Source organism: Nyctibius grandis, chromosome Z (assembly GCF_013368605.1).
Source record: "Nyctibius grandis isolate bNycGra1 chromosome Z, bNycGra1.pri, whole genome shotgun sequence".
Lineage (NCBI taxonomy): Eukaryota > Metazoa > Chordata > Aves > Nyctibiiformes > Nyctibiidae > Nyctibius > Nyctibius grandis.
The window spans coordinates 91,169,305-91,188,240 of record NC_090695.1 but is presented as its reverse complement, the minus strand read 5'-3'; the positions used below and the strand labels follow the sequence as shown (position 1 = coordinate 91,188,240).

Sequence of the window (18,936 nt, the reverse complement as noted above, 5' to 3'; positions counted from 1 at the left end):
CCTGATCAGCTTGTAACTAATGATAGATAGAATGGATGCACAATAAAAAGGGAAAGAATAATTGCAGTACATCAGGTTAATGACGTGACTGCTGTTAATTCCTTTGGCATTTACAGAGCATGGACTATTTTATAATTAAAATGCTTCATAGGGAAGTTTTAGTTGTATCATCCATTAAAAAGCAGGACAGTTTGAAATTAACAATAGCCACAAAAGATTTGATGACCAGAGTTACTGAAGAACTGCACTTACAACACTTACAACAAGCTCCAATTGCTACAGCAGTGATGTTAATAAGTACTATTTATGTATGCACATTCTTACTGTAATTTTTAAAATAATGCATACTGTGAGGATGTCAAACACTTAACTCCAGAATACCCTATTTCATACTTGTGCATGAGTACAATAACTCCATTTAATTAAAAAGAACATTAAGCTGCATAGAGAATAAGGAAAGAAAAAAACATTTGAGTGAAGACCCAGCAGGACATATTCCATGTCTCAGCTTAGAATTTAAATGTGTAGAAATTGGGCACCTGAAGGTGAACCAATGAAACAACGGCATGGTCTACAGAGGCAACAAAGAGAAAGAGCTCCAAATGGTGACCCACAAGTATTCAATGCTGAGTGAAAAGCTGCCTAGGTCATTAGGCAACACAGAGGACAGAGGCCTCCCATTATGATGAAGCTGCCTAATTCCAGATTGCATATCAGCAATTTTCTGTCACTTGAAATCCACAGTTGTAGATTTTTCTGGATAGGAAGTATCTAACTGACCAGGACTCGGCATTTTGAAACCTTTCACAGAAACCTGTTTCTAAACTCCCTCACCCTGCAGGGATTCAAATGTAAGTCTTTCCTTTCCCAGTGAAGTCTCACAAAAACTAGGCTCAGAATGAGGACATCGACAGATGTGCTTTTGTGTATTGAGCTGAAGAAGTCTAAGCCATGACTTGCCCCTGGCTTTTAACTCCTGCCAATCACTTAGAGATTGGCACTTCCTCAGCCATGAACAGTAACCAGGTATGAGAATACTATCTCATATTCTGCTCAATTTAACCAAGCTGTGGGCTGCTGAAAGTCACTATCCCTGTCTCTCCCCAGTTCACTTTCTCCTTTGTATTAGATACAGCAATCATGTAGTAACAATGTTGTGGAAAACTAACCTGCCCCATACCAAAACCCCTCACTGATCCAAACCCATGGTGCAGTTACACAATCACTAAAATCCATGCAACAGCTACAGAGTGGGACCAACCCTTGAGGAAGCTCCCAGTTTGATCCAACTGACTGTGTGAAACTGCACCCTGAATGCTCTTACGTAGTTCAAGGCAAAGGTCGTCCATCTGAGAACACATCTGCAACAGTGCCATCTGACTGAAGGCCCACACAAAGGTGACTGGTACAACGAAATTTTCCCTCTCTTCAACACATGAACAATACAGCTGAAGGACCTCTTCTCACCTCCATCTATTGGCGTGTAGTTCACATCCCTACATGTATCACAGCCCACAGAAACTGACAAAATGTAGACTGGTTGAGGAGCTAGTGAATCCTCCTGTATTAGTAGACAGAGGCTGATGAATAATCGTAATTACACCACTGTGTCTGAGTAAGTGAATGATAACTTTGACCCTGTCAGTAAAGCCTTATCCACAATCAGGGCAAAAGAGGAAACATACTACAGTGTCAGTTCTTAAAGCAATCTGGCCTCATTTCCCTTAGCAATTATATTGGGTTGTTTGGGTTTGTTTTCTTTTTTTAGAACTGTACAGGCCGACTTCTGCTATAAATAACTACAGGAAAATGCCAGTAGAACATTTACCAGAGAGAAATCCCACAGTTCAGAAAAACTGTAAAACAACCCGCCTGGTAAAAAAACAGTATTTACAGGTTGTGTAGCTGGTAGAGGTCTGATCCTGCCCTAGGACATACTGTGCCAGCACGTTGTCATAGTCCCCTGAAATTATTGAGCTTTGGCCCTGTACTGTATTTTTAATTGCTACTTTAGCTATACAGACAACTAACTTAGAGTAAGTAGTGACTGTAAAGAAACAGTCAGACATTTCCAACAGACATCGCCTTCTCTTTTCACTCACGATTTGTGTCTTACTGTGTCCTATTTCTTAATACAACTTGAAATATAAAAATTAAACACTTAATGTAAAAAGAAAAATGATTAAAATATACAATTTAATTCACCTACCTTTGGCTTCCTGCTTAGTCCAGAATTCTTTCACTATTTTAATAATATTTTTGTCCTCTCTCAACTGCTTTTGCCACTGACGTAGCTGTTGTATTTCACTATCACAGCGGACCTGGGAAAGGGGAAACAGAAAATGCAACTAAAATTATATACATTTATGTTACCCAAGATAATGAGACAATTTTTTTCGTGGCGCAGTGGCTGGGCAAATATGTGACATCCATCCTTTTTGAAGGGCCTGCTATAAAAGCACAATCCCAGAGGTTTACAGTTTTCAACTTCTACAGAAATAAAACCCACATAAATTAACAAACCCCATTGAAAACATAAATATGCCAATTAGGGGATCATTTTGATTACTGAGGACTCCTGAGAATGTGATCGCAGTGAGACGCTTATTCTTTGAGTTAATTAAAATTTAAAGCATTATGTGGAAGGGTATTAGTGCCTTTAGAAAACCACAACACTATAAAACCAACCCACTGACCGACATAATAGAGCAGAAGAGGAGCACGAAGGGTCATTCAGCAGGAAACTTACTCCAGCAAACTGACTCACACCTGCTACCAGCGGCAAATAGGCTTACTGACAATCCCAGCCATACAATTTTCACAAACAGGAGAGCCATTAATCTGTTATTTAAAGTAGTTGGAATGCATTACACGATATCTATTCTTTGTCAGTCAATCACTCCTATGAAGGGCGTAATTCTGCTTCCATAAAAAATGACAATAGTCACAGGCTTGACTTCATTTAAGATTTAAGTTGAATTCTTCTATTATTGCTTATGTACCTGTGTTGATCCTACAGCTTTTACCACTCTGCTACTTAAACTTGTTCTAAGCAGGATTTGATTAATTAGCAGTGTGTTGCCAGTTGTCTACCTCAGCATTCACACAATTACTACCTCCAGTGCTCGAGCAAAAATCCAGAACAGATACGGTCCCTCTGACAGTAGTGGGAAGGGGACATGCTAGTATTAGCTTAGACATTGGTAAGTGATTATTCTCTTAGAGCCATATTCAAATTATAACAGAATGCTTAAAAATGCAGGTTCTGTTTTTTCTAAATGTTACATCTATAAAATGTCATTATGTTTTAGGACTTAGTGTCCTATTAATTCAAGCTGAAGTTGAAATACATGGTAGAAACAAGCAGGAATAAACTTGGTTTCTCCTGGACACCTTTTTGCTTTCAGGAAGCCGACTCCTTAGTTTTTCCTGAAAATTTCTTATATTTATTTTATGGTAATGAGTTTGCTCTGTGATTTGAACTCTATTACTCTACTCCATTACACTCTGGTTTTCTCCCACTTCCCTGAGATACATGCAGAGCAAAAGAGCAGGACTTCATTTTCCACTAGTTAAAAAAAAAAACAAAAACCAAACCCTTAAAGAAAACAATATCAATGATTTCTCAGAAGCATTCTTTCCACCCAGAATTTCTCCTTTGTGGTGCAGCTAGGAATGCAACAGACACTAGCTGAACTCCCACAGCACTTTTCAATCCACTTAGGAGAAGATAACTCGCTATATTTCAGATAGTGCACTGGCAAAGCAGACATACAATACAAGATTACATGATCAATAAAGACAGGCAAGACTTTTACTCAGTGACTCGACATCAGATACCTCTTAGGCCTCTAATAATATCCTATTATACTAATATAGTTCTGTATTATCTTCTACTAAAGTTATATGAAGTTCTTACAAGGTTGATATGAAATTCAAAAAAATTTAAAAAAAGTTACTGTTACGAGTGATCTTCTTTTCAGCTATACTGTCAACGTATTCCAAACATGCTTAACAGATTATAATTTAGCATAGTTGTGATAATTTCTGAGAAAGTAGCCTCTGTTTTGTAATGAGAGTGCAATTCTACCATAGCTAAAAAGCCATGACTTAGCAGCAAAATCTCCAGGCAAATAATCAAAGGGTCAAGAGTCTTCTCCAAACAACTGATGTGTATCATCTCCTGCAGACCAGCAATGCATGAAGCACTGAAGTAGTCAACTTTGAAGTGAGAGTTCACCTTTACCCAAGTCACTTGGATTGAATCTACACTTGCTGTAAAGAACTAGGAATATATGTGTGACCTTCTGGGTTTCAGCCTTTGCTAGTAGTCACAACTGTTACTGGATAACGGCTGCCTTTGCAATACTCCACTGTAAGGATGCCTGCAGCGATATTGTCAGTGCTAATTAATGTTAGTGTCAATGCCATCTCTGTTTAAAAAAAGAAAAATAAAGGAAAAAGAACAAGCAGAAAGCGTCACAAAAATCTATCAGTCAAGAAGATCTTCTCAAGGTATTTCATTATCTTTGCTACACGGCACATTATAGCAGCCACTCACATATTCATGCTTGTTATAAAAGTAGTAAAGAACTTAACAGAGAGTGTTTTATACTGATTTATTTAAAGAACACCTGACGTACAGACAGAGATGTCTCACTGTCCATCACAGCGAAATTACTGCTATATCTGGAGGCTATTTACAAGCTTAAATTTTGATAAAGGCAAAGACATTTCCTTGTCATCAAAGTCATCTGAATTTCAAGTCCATTTCTTTCCAAGGCGTGAAGGTGTTAGAGCCTCTCAAAGAAATATTTGACAGAATCTGTTCAGGATTTGCAAAATAATTTATTTCATACCCTAGGCTTAGCATGTCTGTCAGCCTCCAAAATAATAGTATTAGCAATTTTCTTTGTATTTATTTTATGCGCCTTGCTTTTCCCCCTTAAATTGGGGATTGTGTTAGTGTTGTATTACCAGGATGGCTTGCAACATCTGCTTGCCATTTTGTTTTCCCTTTCCTTGAATAACAGCTTTCATACCTCTCCTACATCTCCTGTCTCATTCTTGATCTCAATTTTTTCTCTTTGTTTCTGTATGCTTTTATTTCTTAACAGACCACACCAATCCTCTTTGTATATCTCCACACTCACTCACATATCCAGGTATGAAGCAAAATAACACTATCCTTTAGCAACTAGTAAAAGATCAACCAAAAAAAAAAAAAAGAAAATTGTTCAGTGTTCATTGTGCTTCTGAAAATTGAATTTCCATGGACTTTCTTTTGCTGAGGAAAACAGTGAGATTACATGAGCGTAAATGCCTATGAAAAAACTGTAGTCACTAGGCATAAGGCACAGCAACATCCAAAGCCAATGACCCATGGGGGTCTCAGCAGCTATTTATAGTATCCCCTACTTAAAATTTATGTAAGGATTTTCCCTGGGGCCTTCACAGTCCTACGGTTTTCAACATCAAGCAAAATAATTATAGATTACTCTTACCCGATAACCTCTCCAGAAGGACTGAATTACTATGCTTGCTTCTTCTTCTGATAGAAGGAGAGAGAGAGGAATTGGTGGTCTAGGACTTAAAAAAAAAGTAATAATGTTTTGTAAACAAACAGCCTGTAAATGTAAAATACTTTCTTCACTAACAGTATATTTTATAAAAAAGATAAAGGTTGTTCAGGAGCTTGAAAGATACAATTTCTTATTACTCCAAAGATAAAATGTGCAAAGACTCTCTCCTTTAAAAATATATTCTGTGTTATGTACACTACAATCATTTCATCTTTAAAACAATAATAAACAAATGGCTCATCAAGCACAGTAATCTTTCTTATTCTTCTACATGCATTTAAAATTGCTACTATTATGGTAAGGTTTGAGGTGGTGGTAGGAGGGGGGTGAGAGAAGTAGGCATGCCATTTGTAAAGCAGAAGAGGTTTTAGTGTGCATGCAACAAAGAACAGACATGACATAAATGTTTATAACAATTATTAAATACACATAACGTAAATATATTTTAGTACATTAATTTACATTATTATTTTACTTAAAATCAAAATGTACTGAAAAAAGTAATAATTATCATATCTGCATAAGCATGGAGCCATCTTTAGAAATGTCTACATGAGTTCTTAAAATGCTGAAATTTTGCTTTTGATAGCATATACACATTGTTTGGTGATAAAAGTAATACATATGTGAAGTCAACAATTTTCAGCCAAAAGATACAGTAAGTTGAAAGCATGTTTGATGATTCTGTTGCTACCTATTTTAATGGGAAACACTCTAAACTATAATTACAATTCAGCCATCACTAACAAAAACTCAAGTCACTATATCAAATCTTGCTTCCCAAAAGCCATTTTCTATGGATGTTGATTTATTTCTCACACACAATGATCAGAAAGCATCCACTGGAAGGGATAAGACAAAATTCCTTTATATAGTTTCTTTTATAATAAATGTAATTTAAAACTAATGAACTATAAGGCAATAATGCTGAAACTCATGAAAATACCACTTACAAACAGTAGACTTGGCACAGTGTTAGAGTGGCTGCTGAGAGCCACTCTCCCTGCATGGGAAACAGACTGAACACAGCTTTGACTTGGAAGACCACAATGTCATGAATTTGGATGCAGCAATCATCTACAGACACATGCAACCCATGCAGGAACATTATTTATACTATAAAGACACATATACTGCAAAGACGACCAATTAACAAGCTATTTATGCAGTCTTACATTTTCTGGCTAAAATATTACTTCTGCCATTTCTGTTGGAAATTTACTTTACTGTATATTACAGCTTAAGCTAAGAGGCTTGACAGCTTACATTTTCCTTTCACTTAATTTCATTCATATTAGTCTCTGCCCTAGTAAGCTTCCTCTGCTCTCTGACGTCTTTCTCTTAGGGCTTGTCTTCACTGAAGGAGCATTTCACTTAGAGCACAATCTCAACTATTATCTAATGCTATCCTGACTGCACCGTTTTAGTCTGTGTATTCAGCTAAATTGGTCTCACCATCATGTTGGCTGGGTTTCGGTCTACATTTATTGTAATGTGGAAGAAAATCTTGGTCTGTTTGGAAGAGTAGAAATGAGACAAAAATAAAAAGAAGTCTCTCCATTAAGCTAAACCGTTTTAGCTCATGAACATTAATTAGCATTTCTACCGCTCAAGGGAAATCATAAGTGCTGGACAAGCAAGGCTCCCTGAGCTAACTGCCTCTTATAATCAGACTTTAAAATACGAAGTTGGACTGTGCTGGTTTGGCTGATAGGCTTTCATCCTCTGTTCTATTTTTGATCTTTTTGAAAACCAAAACTTAAAGTGGGAAAATCACAGAAAGACCTACATATTTTACAGCAGTTATATCAAAGACATTGAACTTTCTCTAAGAATGAGTACATCTCTAAAGAACAAATTGAGATTTCTCCTAGCCTGCAAGGCCAACTCTAGCATTCATTTGCTTTCATTTTCAAATTATAAAAGTGTCTAGTTTATAATCCAACACTAAATTTGAGAAACCAATACAAAAATCAAGCAAGAACAGGACATGATTTCCAGCATGACCGTCACTGGCAAATATCAATCATTTCAACGGGCAGCTTTAAAGAAGAGAAGTCATGCCAGGTCCAGTGTTGTCTGAGAGAATATACGCAGTTGGGTTCAGGTCAAATAAAAATAGAATCTGAGCAGAGGCAATCACCCCTCAGCAGTGAACTAGGAAAAGAGGGAATATGTCATCTGTGGCAGAAGACAGCTGTATGCCTCCAAGAAGATTAAAACTCACAGTAAAATGTACACTAACTATATTCTGCTTATTTAGTCTTTGATTATGCACAATCTTAAAAGCCCACACATTAAACGTATTGATATCTATTTTGATATATATATCAGGTACATTGTTTAACCTAAGTTGCACCTGTAAAAGAGCATCAGTGAAATTATTTTTCCTAAATATTGTATTTTACCAAATCTGAATAAAGCGGACACTGACCAGAGGAGTTAAATTCCAGAAACACGTTTCTTGCTTTCTGAGCAAACTTGTACAAATACTAATTATGTGAGATACTTACTAATTATATTACATTATGCAGGTGGAATTTGGCACCCAGAAGATATAAAACAGACTTGCATTAAATAAATGCATGAGGTATTGAAAAACAATCTTACTGAAGACGTGTGTCTGATTTCCTCATGGACAGAAGCTGGGTTTCTCAATGGACTCTCAAGAAGAGGGAAAAAAAAGGCCCTCCATTATCTTGTCCCCAAACTAGACAAGCTAATCTATGGGGTTTCATAGTCACGCTGACGGACACTGCGTACAGTTAGTATTTTTACACAGTAATGTCCAGAAACCCCAACTGTCATTAAGTTCTCGATATGTTCTACAAATAGGTCTGATTCCTTCCTTGAAAACTAAGTATAAGAAAAAAATTAATCAAACAAAATTTTCACCATGTAGAAATCAGAATTTTGTAATTGCTCTTTTTATTCAAATCTGTTCCCTAACAGTAACTGACAACCACCAAATTTAACCACCAGCCTTACAGCTAGCTGCCTGCAGGACCACTGTGCTAGCTACAGAGAGCATCAGTGCCTGGGGCGGATGGTGTGCAGGTGACAGTGGAATAGCCAGGTGCAGTCAATGACGGGTCAGGGTTTCTCTCTGGTTTCAGAAAGCTCATCTCTACAAATATTGAAGCAACCCTAATAACAAGAATCAGGCCTTCTGCCATATTAAACAGCCACAACCACTTCACCTTTAATTTGACTGGGATGGTTATTTTCCTTGAACATTTATATCATGTATGAACACAGGCAATGACAGAGTCAGTGCAAAATTTGTAATCTAAAAGATAAAACAGATCAAAGAATAGGGATAAATATAAGACATGCAAGTAAATGACCATGGTGATCTGTGTAACTCTTAAAAAAAAGGATTCTGAGAAAGTCTTTGGTTTGGAAAGTACTCCAAAACTTCAAATACTAGTCTGAACAACAAAAAAATTGTTCTGGAAATTTTTCAAAGTAGTTTTCTTTTATATTTTCAGTACTACTTATTCCTACTCAGAGAATCTAGAAATACTACAGCAGCACCTGCCTTCATTAAGTCCTTCTTCTTACATGCCTATCCAGAGTTGCAAAAGTGTGCAACAATGAAAAAGTATTGTTTTGATTCAAAAGAAATGTCTCAAAAATCTCTGCTTATAGATACTATTAAGATCATTTACCCCAAAGGCAGGAAAAAGATTGTTCATAAACAATCAGACACTGAAGTACTGATTTATCTAACCTGGTATTTAAAACCAATTAGATATATTAACCACATATTCCACTATCACTGTATGAGCCTCACAGGTTTACAGGGAAATATTCCCACAGATACTTGACAAAAATACCCTGAAACATTTTCACAGGTCAAACTGAGTGAGACCTTTTATGTGCCACTGTTAGTACGAATACAACTATTCAACGGTCAGAAAGAAATTACTAACTACTGGGTTTCTTTCACAATAATCTAAATTCACTAGAATAAGAGAAAAGTATTTGGATAAATCCTTACAATATATAAGAAAACATTTTTGTGCATTATATGGAGGATACATTTTTGAAGGACTGCGAATGTGGGAACAACCAAATTTAATCTTCTGAAGAAAGGAAGTGCAAACGAGCAGACATTTTGAAGTGTGCCTCCTGCTAACTGTCTGAACTCTTCTTCTCTATCACCTTCTCCAAATAAAAGCTCCTTGATACTGTCAATAGCTAAATGAAGAATAAAAAAAACCCATTATTTTGACCTCTTTTGTCCCCCTCCATTCTTTGCACCTTCCACTTCTTTGGTGGTCTTTTGAATACACTTTTATATTTTGAATATCCTCAAATATAAATGGTATAGGTTGTGAACAAACAAAACATTTCACTTTCAAATTTCCTGTTTCATTTCTGTCTCAGCTACAACTCTTAACAAAAAAAAACCCACAAAAAAAAAGATGCAAAATACTACATACACTCAGAAGTTTTATGAAAGTGGTCATAGTGACAATATGCATACAACTGCTAACACATACAAACTATTTATATACTTATTTACCTATTTATAATGAAGAAAAGACATGGTAAAAATAAAATATAGTGTGGAAGTAACATGAGGAAGTTGGTAAGTGGGGAGGCACAGTCATGTAATGGACAGGAGAATGAAGCAGAACAGGTGAATGGTAACAAGAATGCAAGAAGTCTTAGTAGTGAGAACTTGCCAAAACAATAGAAGACCGAGTATCTCTTGTCTTGACTTTTCTCAAGTTCTGTCTGAAAACTATAGTGGCTTTCTTCCCCCTTAACGTGCTTTCTACTTGGGGAGGACCTATCACTTTTAATGATAAAACTCAGTCCTCCCTCTGTGCTCGCATACTTGCTACATATTTTACAAGTCACAATGTGTTGCCTCAGTTTTCTCCTTTGTAGGACTAATATTTATGTATTCTGTAAGTGTGTTTGTGGTCCTGGACTGAAGGAAACCAAACACAGACTTATGCCAAAGTCCACTCACATCAATGGGGAAATTTCCATCTATGTTTGTGTACTTTACATCAGACCTCGAATCCTGTAAACATGAAAAACTAACAGCAGCAAAAGCGATCTCCAATTAGTGCTCTAACAGCAACATTAGGAAGATGTCACAAACCACTAATACGTTTTCAATTTTCTCATTGCCATTTTGACAATCTTTATATAAATTAAGGCAAGTTTCATCACTGCATCAGGATTTGTAGCCATAAAACCTCAACCTCACAAAACACCATTACACAATATAAATATTTAATACATACACTGTGCAATTTTCCAACACAGAATTGTAGGTTTAGTCAAAAATTTCTCCTTCATTAACTTGAATTCTGCCACATTACTGGAATGGCAATTCTTTACTTGGATCCACACAGAATAACATCCATACAGATATATTTGGTGGACTTTTCTGTTATTACAATTAAATGTGCTGCTCATCATACCCCTCCCCCCAAAACAATTTAAAGCTCAAACTATTAAATCAAATCAAATATACTCTAAACATGGCTGGTTTAGAGACAAACCAGTGAAATACAGCAGTGTGCAGAAAGCAAAGCCTGTAGAAACTGGGCACATTATGGCAAGAAAGAAATCAGTCACCCGTGCAAAATTATCCTACTGGCCATGTGAGAACTGACAATGAAGTCAACTGTAAAGGCAGCTGAGACCAGCAGACCTCACCTAATTAAAATATTGAGGGGAAGGGAGGAAAAAAAAAAAAAAAATCAATGTATATATATGCATATACAGATATTTGGCTAAAAGCCACTGCTTCAGATTTAGTAATCATTTATAGACATATATATTTATCTGTCCACTTCATTAAAGCCATAATAAATTTATTTTCTCTGTATCTGCATATTTGTTTTGGTACACAAAGATAAATTAAACCAGAAAATGTGTCCTTCTGAACTGAGTATCAAGCAAATACCTCTATATAGAAAATGAGAAAATGCAGATAAATAGATTCTTGTGAACAAATGTTTATTTATAAAATACACCTTCAGTTCTTGTAACCCCTGTAAAATATGCATACAAAGACTTATCTTCAACAGCCAGGAAAATACTTATGCTTATTCCTAACCTAGATCCATATACCATTCTCTTTCACTGAATGTAAGGGTTGAAAGTCAACTTGAACAACACTGTCATATTATTAAATTCATGTGACGGTAGAATTTTATGATATCTGTATTTTTCAGAGCAGTGGAACTTTGTTTTCTTAGTATTTCTTTCATTAATATGCTAAAGAAGGTTGGGTAATGATACACCCATGATACTCAGAATAAAGACTCACCTATCTATGCCAGAAAAGTAAAATTTAAGGGGGGTCAGGGCATATACAGAGATCACTCTCTTTTCCTATCCCTGGTTCAGTACATAGAGCTTGGTTACTTGCGATTGAGCTTCACTGCTATTCAACCAGAAACACCACTGGAAAACGCTGACAAAAGGCAACTGTGTTGCTCATTAGCATATTTATAGGAGTACAAAACATTCACGGCTCTAATTCTATTTACTTTACTTGGCTATATCAGCAGTCTTGAATGTAGGAATAGGGACATGGGTATGTGTCTCAGCAAGTTTGCAACAACTCGTGTTAGTTTCTTGTTCAAACTGCAGCTCCCAGTCCTCTGAAAGGTACAGCTGTCCTTTAAGACAACAGAAATGTTTTATGTTCTCCTGGACATGAAATGTACATTACCAGTCAGAGGGGAGGCTGCTCCTTCTATTGCTTTTGAAATCTGCTTTGGGAATCAAGGGTTCCCAAGGGATATAATATTTTGTACATAGAACCCAGTAGAAGACAAGGTAACTATAGGGAGGCTTCTATTTACTGACGTCATAACAATTACTATAAATACTAAAGCTGGAAACAAATTCAAATTTTACAAGCTCCTTCATCTACAGTAACCAGCTTTTGAAGGTAAAATGTTTGCATTTAAAATTCTGGAAAACAATGCAGCATTTGGGTCTCCTTATAAAGGAAAAGTAGGCTGCAGAATCTCATTTAGAAACACATCATACAGAGTGAGGCTCATAAGACTGTGGCTTTGAGTATTCTTAAAAGAAAATTGAGCTTCAAAGAAAAAACTGGAGGCACTGGAGGAGAGCCAAAAAAGTCATACTCAAATATGGAATATATTAAAAAAAGGTGGATCTCTGATAGAGCAAAAATGTATCCCTCTGTTTTTTTCTGTTTGGTTTTTTTTGAAGCATGAAGACCGCTTTGCACTGATAAACCTTATTTTAACACAGTATAGAAATGTATTCCTATTTAACAGATCTTTCAGAACACTTTCCAAATTTAGACAAGTAACTGAAAAAGCAACACAAGAGTTTACCCCTTAAATCTGCAGCAACACTTTTTACTTCTTTTTCTTTATTATACCATCTAAACAGCTGGGATAGGGATGTTTCCCATCAAAATTTGACCAGCACTTTTTAGCATATTGTCTCTTACATATTCATCAATCCTATTAAAAAACAAAAAATCCTTAACAAATAAAAATGGAAATGACAATAAAAAGCATAGAATCAATTATTATTAAAAAACAACTTTTTGTGAACTTATCTTAAAATTACAGATTTCATAAGCAATATTTCTTAAGAAATCTGTAATTTTAATATAAGTTCACAAAAAGTTGTTTTTTAATAATAATTTCAATAATAATTATTTTTAAAGGCTTACTTGTTTAGAGGATTTAAGATCAAATGTGTATCAATTTAAGTAGGACTTCGACACTTCAGTGTCCTTGTGGAGCTGTCACTACATTATTTAGGAGCACAAGTACTAACAGAAGCTATGAGTCATTCAGGCTGTGATTCCACAGTGTATTTCTCTTGTTGGCAGAGCTGACTTAAGCAGCTCCTGCCACCACCTCTGTATCTTAGCAGCTCATTTATTCTCTTCACCTTGCCCTGAGCCCTTCATTTTAATCCTTTGTTTGTGCCAGTACAAAGGTTTGTCAGGCTCCCAGGTGAACCAGATTGGAGAAATTATCTATAATAGCTACACAAACCCTCCTCATGCATTTTGGCAGAGAGATTTCTAATTCACAATACGTCCTTGATCAGAATAACCAAGCATCCTACCAAACAGACAGGGTGATATTAGGTTGCCTACAAGCAGGTTGGGATGAAGAACAGGAGAGAGCAAGGAACCATTTATCAGCTTTACTTCCAAGAGAAACTTTTGTAAAACTGTGATCTTAGATATTTATCTTAGGTACAAATATCCATCCTCATGAGTCAGTGGTATCAAAACTGCCTTACTAACCGACGGCTCTTCAGTATGCTTAAGAAACGAGTATGACAACCTCACTGCAGTTCATAATCAGTTTCCAAACTACAAAATTCACTGCCTTAAACAGGAATCTTGTTGGCAGGACCTAGCGTTCTACAGAAGGAAACTGTTAGAAGTGTCCCACCGGTGGTAGGTTTGAACAACAGTGGCTGGACAGTATGATGCAGTAGCAGGTACCTGAAGGTACTGCAGTTGAGATTAAATGGGTCACTCTCCAAAGATGTCCATCTTACTGCAGAAACTTCCTACACAACTTTGACCACAAGACTACCTCTAAGATAGTCAAAGTTAACTGTTCATGCCACAATCACCAGCTTGTCTCCAAAAACCTGTGTATGTCAAGGAGCTTTCCTCTTGCTGGATCAGTGACTCGAGGTTCTAAGTTTCACATGACAAGAGTTCAAGAAAGCCCAATTTCCACTTACATAGTGTAATGAAGTAAACATCTACAAAGATATTAATATCTAAGTTTTCACTGACCACCAACCTAGCCTCCAATTCAGTTTCTAAATTGAAAATTTTCTTTAAAATCTGACCTCTGTAATTTTCTGATTCTCTCACCGTGGACTATTACTTTACTTTTCTTCTTTCCTCATATAACAGCTACATTTTAAAACAAAATGCAGTCTCAAGGACAGTAACATTTCTCTCAAAACTACTCTGTAGCTTGGTTCTACAGGAATAATGAGGAATACACGATTGAAGCTGTCAAAATAAGTGTTCATTTCTCAGATGCAAAATCATAAATGTCTGCAGAAATGTATCCTGATGCCAAGGATTATTACAGGTATTTTTAAAACAGCTGCTTACTGTTAGAGGAAGAATTTCTAGACTATATATCCTCAAAGATTTCCATAGTAGGAAGCAGCATTGAAAACACTGCTTTGCTCCTTAGTACAAAGATATTCATGATACTACCAGACTATTTGAATGCCCTGCACTCTACAATTCAGGAATTCTAAACTAATTTCTCTGTGAACAATTCTGGTACAAAATATCTTGTATCTAATACACTACCAAGTTAGAAAGCATCACATAGTTCTTTGCTGCACACAGTAAAGGGCATTTAGAGGGCACAATTGTAACGCATTGAGGCTCTATTACTTTTTTGGAATAGCAGGGGAAAAAGAATAAAAGGAGAAAAGGTTACTCTGAGTACTGCAATAACTTACTGGTCCTTTAGCCAGTCGTTAACAAAAGGAATGGAAAAGAATTCTGTGAATGACTCATCTTTCCTCTTTGGGTTCTTGCTGATAACAAAAAAAGAGAAAACAATGCATATTAATTTAAACTTCAGCTATTCTATTTGCAAATTAATGCCTTTGAATCATTAAGCATAATTAATAGTAAAAGCCATGATTAACTTACTTGTATAACCACTCAGTTAGGAAATCACAGGCAATAAATTTGGTCCTCTTTCTCTAAAGACAGAAGATAGTTTCAAATTATTTATTATCTTTGGATTGGTCACATGTTTTTACTACTGGAGAGGAACAGAAGCTAAATTGACTGCTTTTATTGAATAAAATATACAGCACATTACTCTGTCTACTTTAGTATTGCTACTGCCAACAGTCACTGGCTCAGCCAAAACTTTAGAAATTTTGTGGAATGCTTTCAAGTCAAGTCAAAAAATGAGTGAGAAAATTCTACATACGCTATCTTGATATTTGGTGCAGTATAGCTATAACAAATATCTCTGAATGGTGTTCTTTCTAAGTAGCAATCTCATTGCAAAGAAATTTACAGAACTCATACATGAAAATATGTTATAAATAACTTGCCATTTTGTTCAAAGTTCTATTATCACACTTAAAATACTTCATTGCTTTCAAGGCACAGAAGGAACATGGACGGAATATTGTTTCCTCCTGCATGGAACCAGCTTGAAGGTGTTGTGAATACATAAGACAAACAGCAGCGTGTTGTATGGCTGCTCAGACAAAATCATCTGTTGGGGAGTCCAGAAAGGAAGGCAGAAAACAAGGCATATGTATATCCACAACCTCAGGTACCATGGGCATTACAGAGAATCAGATAAAAAGATCAAAACCTGCAGCTTTGGACAAAAACATTTGTGCCCTTTGCTCCCAGTTCCAAGACTTCTTCACCACCAACGAGAATTTTGCAAAACGCTTTGCAGTGGTTTATCCTTAGTGACTCACGCAGCCAGTACCTGTTTAGCTGGACAGCACTGCATGCTGTAAAATACATTTTGAGTTCAAAATTCAAAGCTTGAATTTTGATCAATACAGAATTGATTAGGGCCTTTCTTTTCTTAGAAATTTCCTCTCCACATTCCGTCTTTACAGACTGAATGTATAAATGAGAACAGGTGCTTATTCTGCTCATCACAAACCAGAGTAACCATGATGTGGAGAATATCATGTAGACTTCTGGTCAGAATAACGGAAGAGCTTGACTAGTATCTTCTGAACCCCTCTTACATGAGATGTGTTATGGATGTACACAGCCAGAGAGTGAACACTAAAAGACACTAAGCCCCTGCAGAACAGAGACACTGAGTGTTTTATCAAAACAGCAGCCATTTAGCTAAGAGAAAGCCTAGCTCCCATCCAGAAGGCAACATTTACCCTGTCAAATGGGAGATTCAGCTGCAATTATTACTTTTTAGGAAAACAATTCACACTGGTCAAACACATTTGTGAAACTGCTAAATGTCATGAAAGAGGCTGGAGTCTTGATTAAAATCTAAGAAATAAAGGTACAACTACCACTTGCTAGGAAAAATACAATAAATACGTAATTGGAAATTAAATGCATGACAAATTACTTTATTCTATTCATTATCCTCACCATCTGTGTTTCTCCCTTTGCTACAAGAATATGATGCAAAAAGGACTGAGGGATGTGAATAGAGAGGCAGAAAAAAAGTGCTCTACATGGCATAATTCTTTCAGTTTGGGGTATGGCATAATTTGGGGGTCAGTGTATTAGTTCAGCCACAGGTGAAGTGGAAGAGGAACATTATGTGGGGTCCTGACTGCACAGTGAGAAATACTGGGTAGTCACATAGCTAGGGGATGACAAATGTGAAGTTTAGAGCTAGACTGCACAGCATTCCTAGATGATACCCAGGAAAGCTTTTACCACTCTAAGTGAATCTTATCATTGGTAGACACACAGTCTGACTCCTGCAGAAAAGAAAGAGAATTTAAAACAACAAAAAAAAGGCAGAAGAACAGAAAAAGAGAACATCGTGAAACAATTATCAGTCCTGAATCCCATGTGCCTTTATGATCTGTTTCATGACAACAAAAGCTTTGGGGTTCATGTAGCACTCCATTAGAGTGCTTGGCTGTGAAGAAACACATCTCCTTAAGGAATTTTCACACTTGTCATGTTAATACCAGATACGGTTCTGAGAAGCCAAACACCTAAGCTTTAAGAGACCAACACCTTCACTGGAGAGCTTTCTACAGGTCATTTTAGATGTTAAATGGACAAATTTTGACTTGAACAGAATCTGAAAACAAATAGCAGAGTCTGTTCATCTTTGTACAGCTATTCTCAATCACAGTATGAAACTGGGTCCTATTACTTAGTGAATTGTTTCAGAGAATAAATTCTATACTTTGACAACAAAATTCAATTTAATCCAGCAGTTGTAATTTAATCTGTTTTAAGTAAATTGCTTTTCCTTTGCAACGGGAAAAAACAATCCAAACAGTGTTGTCAAAACAGTCATCACCAAAGGAATCAAATTCATCTTGCTTTATCCTTGTTAGATCCAGTGAACTTATCAGGGAGGAATTTGGTCAAGCTGAGTATTTTTTTATTTTGTTATTTTTTTGCCAGGAAACAGTTCACTTTGCTAGTGAATTAAATTATTAGCTGCACAGCAGTCAACATTTATAGAAGGGAAAACATGACATAAATTGACCTGCCTTTGACACATTCCTCCTATGCTACATGAATCAGGATAAACACAGGAAATATCTGCACAATGTGCATTGTTAACCTGCAGATGTGTTTATAAACTATTTATATTCAGAATTCATTTTCCATTTTTCAGTTTAAATATGACATGCTTGGTAATAATCATCCAAAAATACTGGTGATCAGAAGATGGCAAAGTAATTAGGAAATCTTCTTCCATTCACTTTCCCTGATCTATCATACTTTTAAATATAATATGTTCCATTACAGAGTTTGATACACCATCCTCTTTCTGTGATCACTAACCAGGAAGAAAAATCAGAGTTATGCTAATAAAAACCTTTAAACATTGTTCAGTTTTAATGCTGAAAAATGAATGCATTAGTCAGTTCTCATGAGAGAAAAGATTTAAGAAAACAGTCTTTCCCTTGGAGACATTTGACAGCAGATAGCATAAAGCACAGAAGAACTCATGGTAGGGAAAAAAAATCAGCAAGGGAATACACTGGGCAGCTTAATAGGTTTCTTTCATCTCTAATTTAAAACCAAAGCTTCTGCAGACTGTTCTCATATTTATGTCAGTTTGAAGTCTGCAAATATATCTAGCAGCTGGTGCTTTTTCTAGGTTTTTGCTTTTCAGATTTTTCATATGCACTACACAATGCAAGAGAGCCTATTTTAAATGAAATGTTTAAGTTATGTTTCTATACCACCTTCCAAATAAGATCTTGCAGATTTCTTTCCTACACAAATGACTACTTTCAGCATAACCATCTCCTTTTCCTGACTTTCTCAGCTGATTCTACAACTCCTCCCTTCCAGTCATGGATGCGTCTTTTCTGATCTCTTCCTTGAATTCCTCTGTTGGTCCCATGATCTGATCTCCCTTACCACAATTTCAATTGCTAAACAACTCTCCTACTTAATTTTTCATCCTCTTCTCATTCATCTTCATTCCCGTTCAAAACATGAAAACCTTTAGTCTCTCTCATCAAAACCCCACTCTTCATCCTGCCTCGCAATTCCCTCTCTCTTCTCCCAGGCTCATTCAACATTGACTGCAGTCAGTTCGATTATTCCTCCCTTTCTTCCCGTGCTTCTTCCATTTGTCTTCCATTGGTTTATTCTATACAGCTGCCCTTT

At 36.3% G+C, this 18,936-nt stretch overlaps 1 protein-coding gene across 1 annotated transcript in view; it reads right to left on the bottom strand.

Annotated features, from left to right (window-relative positions):
- Positions 1 to 18,936, bottom strand: part of IQCK (IQ motif containing K) — a 39,676-nt gene that overhangs the window by 13,084 nt on the left and 7,656 nt on the right. The window contains exons 5-8 of the mRNA XM_068423951.1: positions 15,262 to 15,314; positions 15,066 to 15,143; positions 5,505 to 5,589; positions 2,210 to 2,321 (exon numbers count right to left, since the gene is read on the bottom strand). Of these exons, the coding sequence (XP_068280052.1) occupies positions 2,210 to 2,321; positions 5,505 to 5,589; positions 15,066 to 15,143; positions 15,262 to 15,314 (328 nt within the window). The remainder of the gene's footprint in view (positions 1 to 2,209; positions 2,322 to 5,504; positions 5,590 to 15,065; positions 15,144 to 15,261; positions 15,315 to 18,936) is intronic.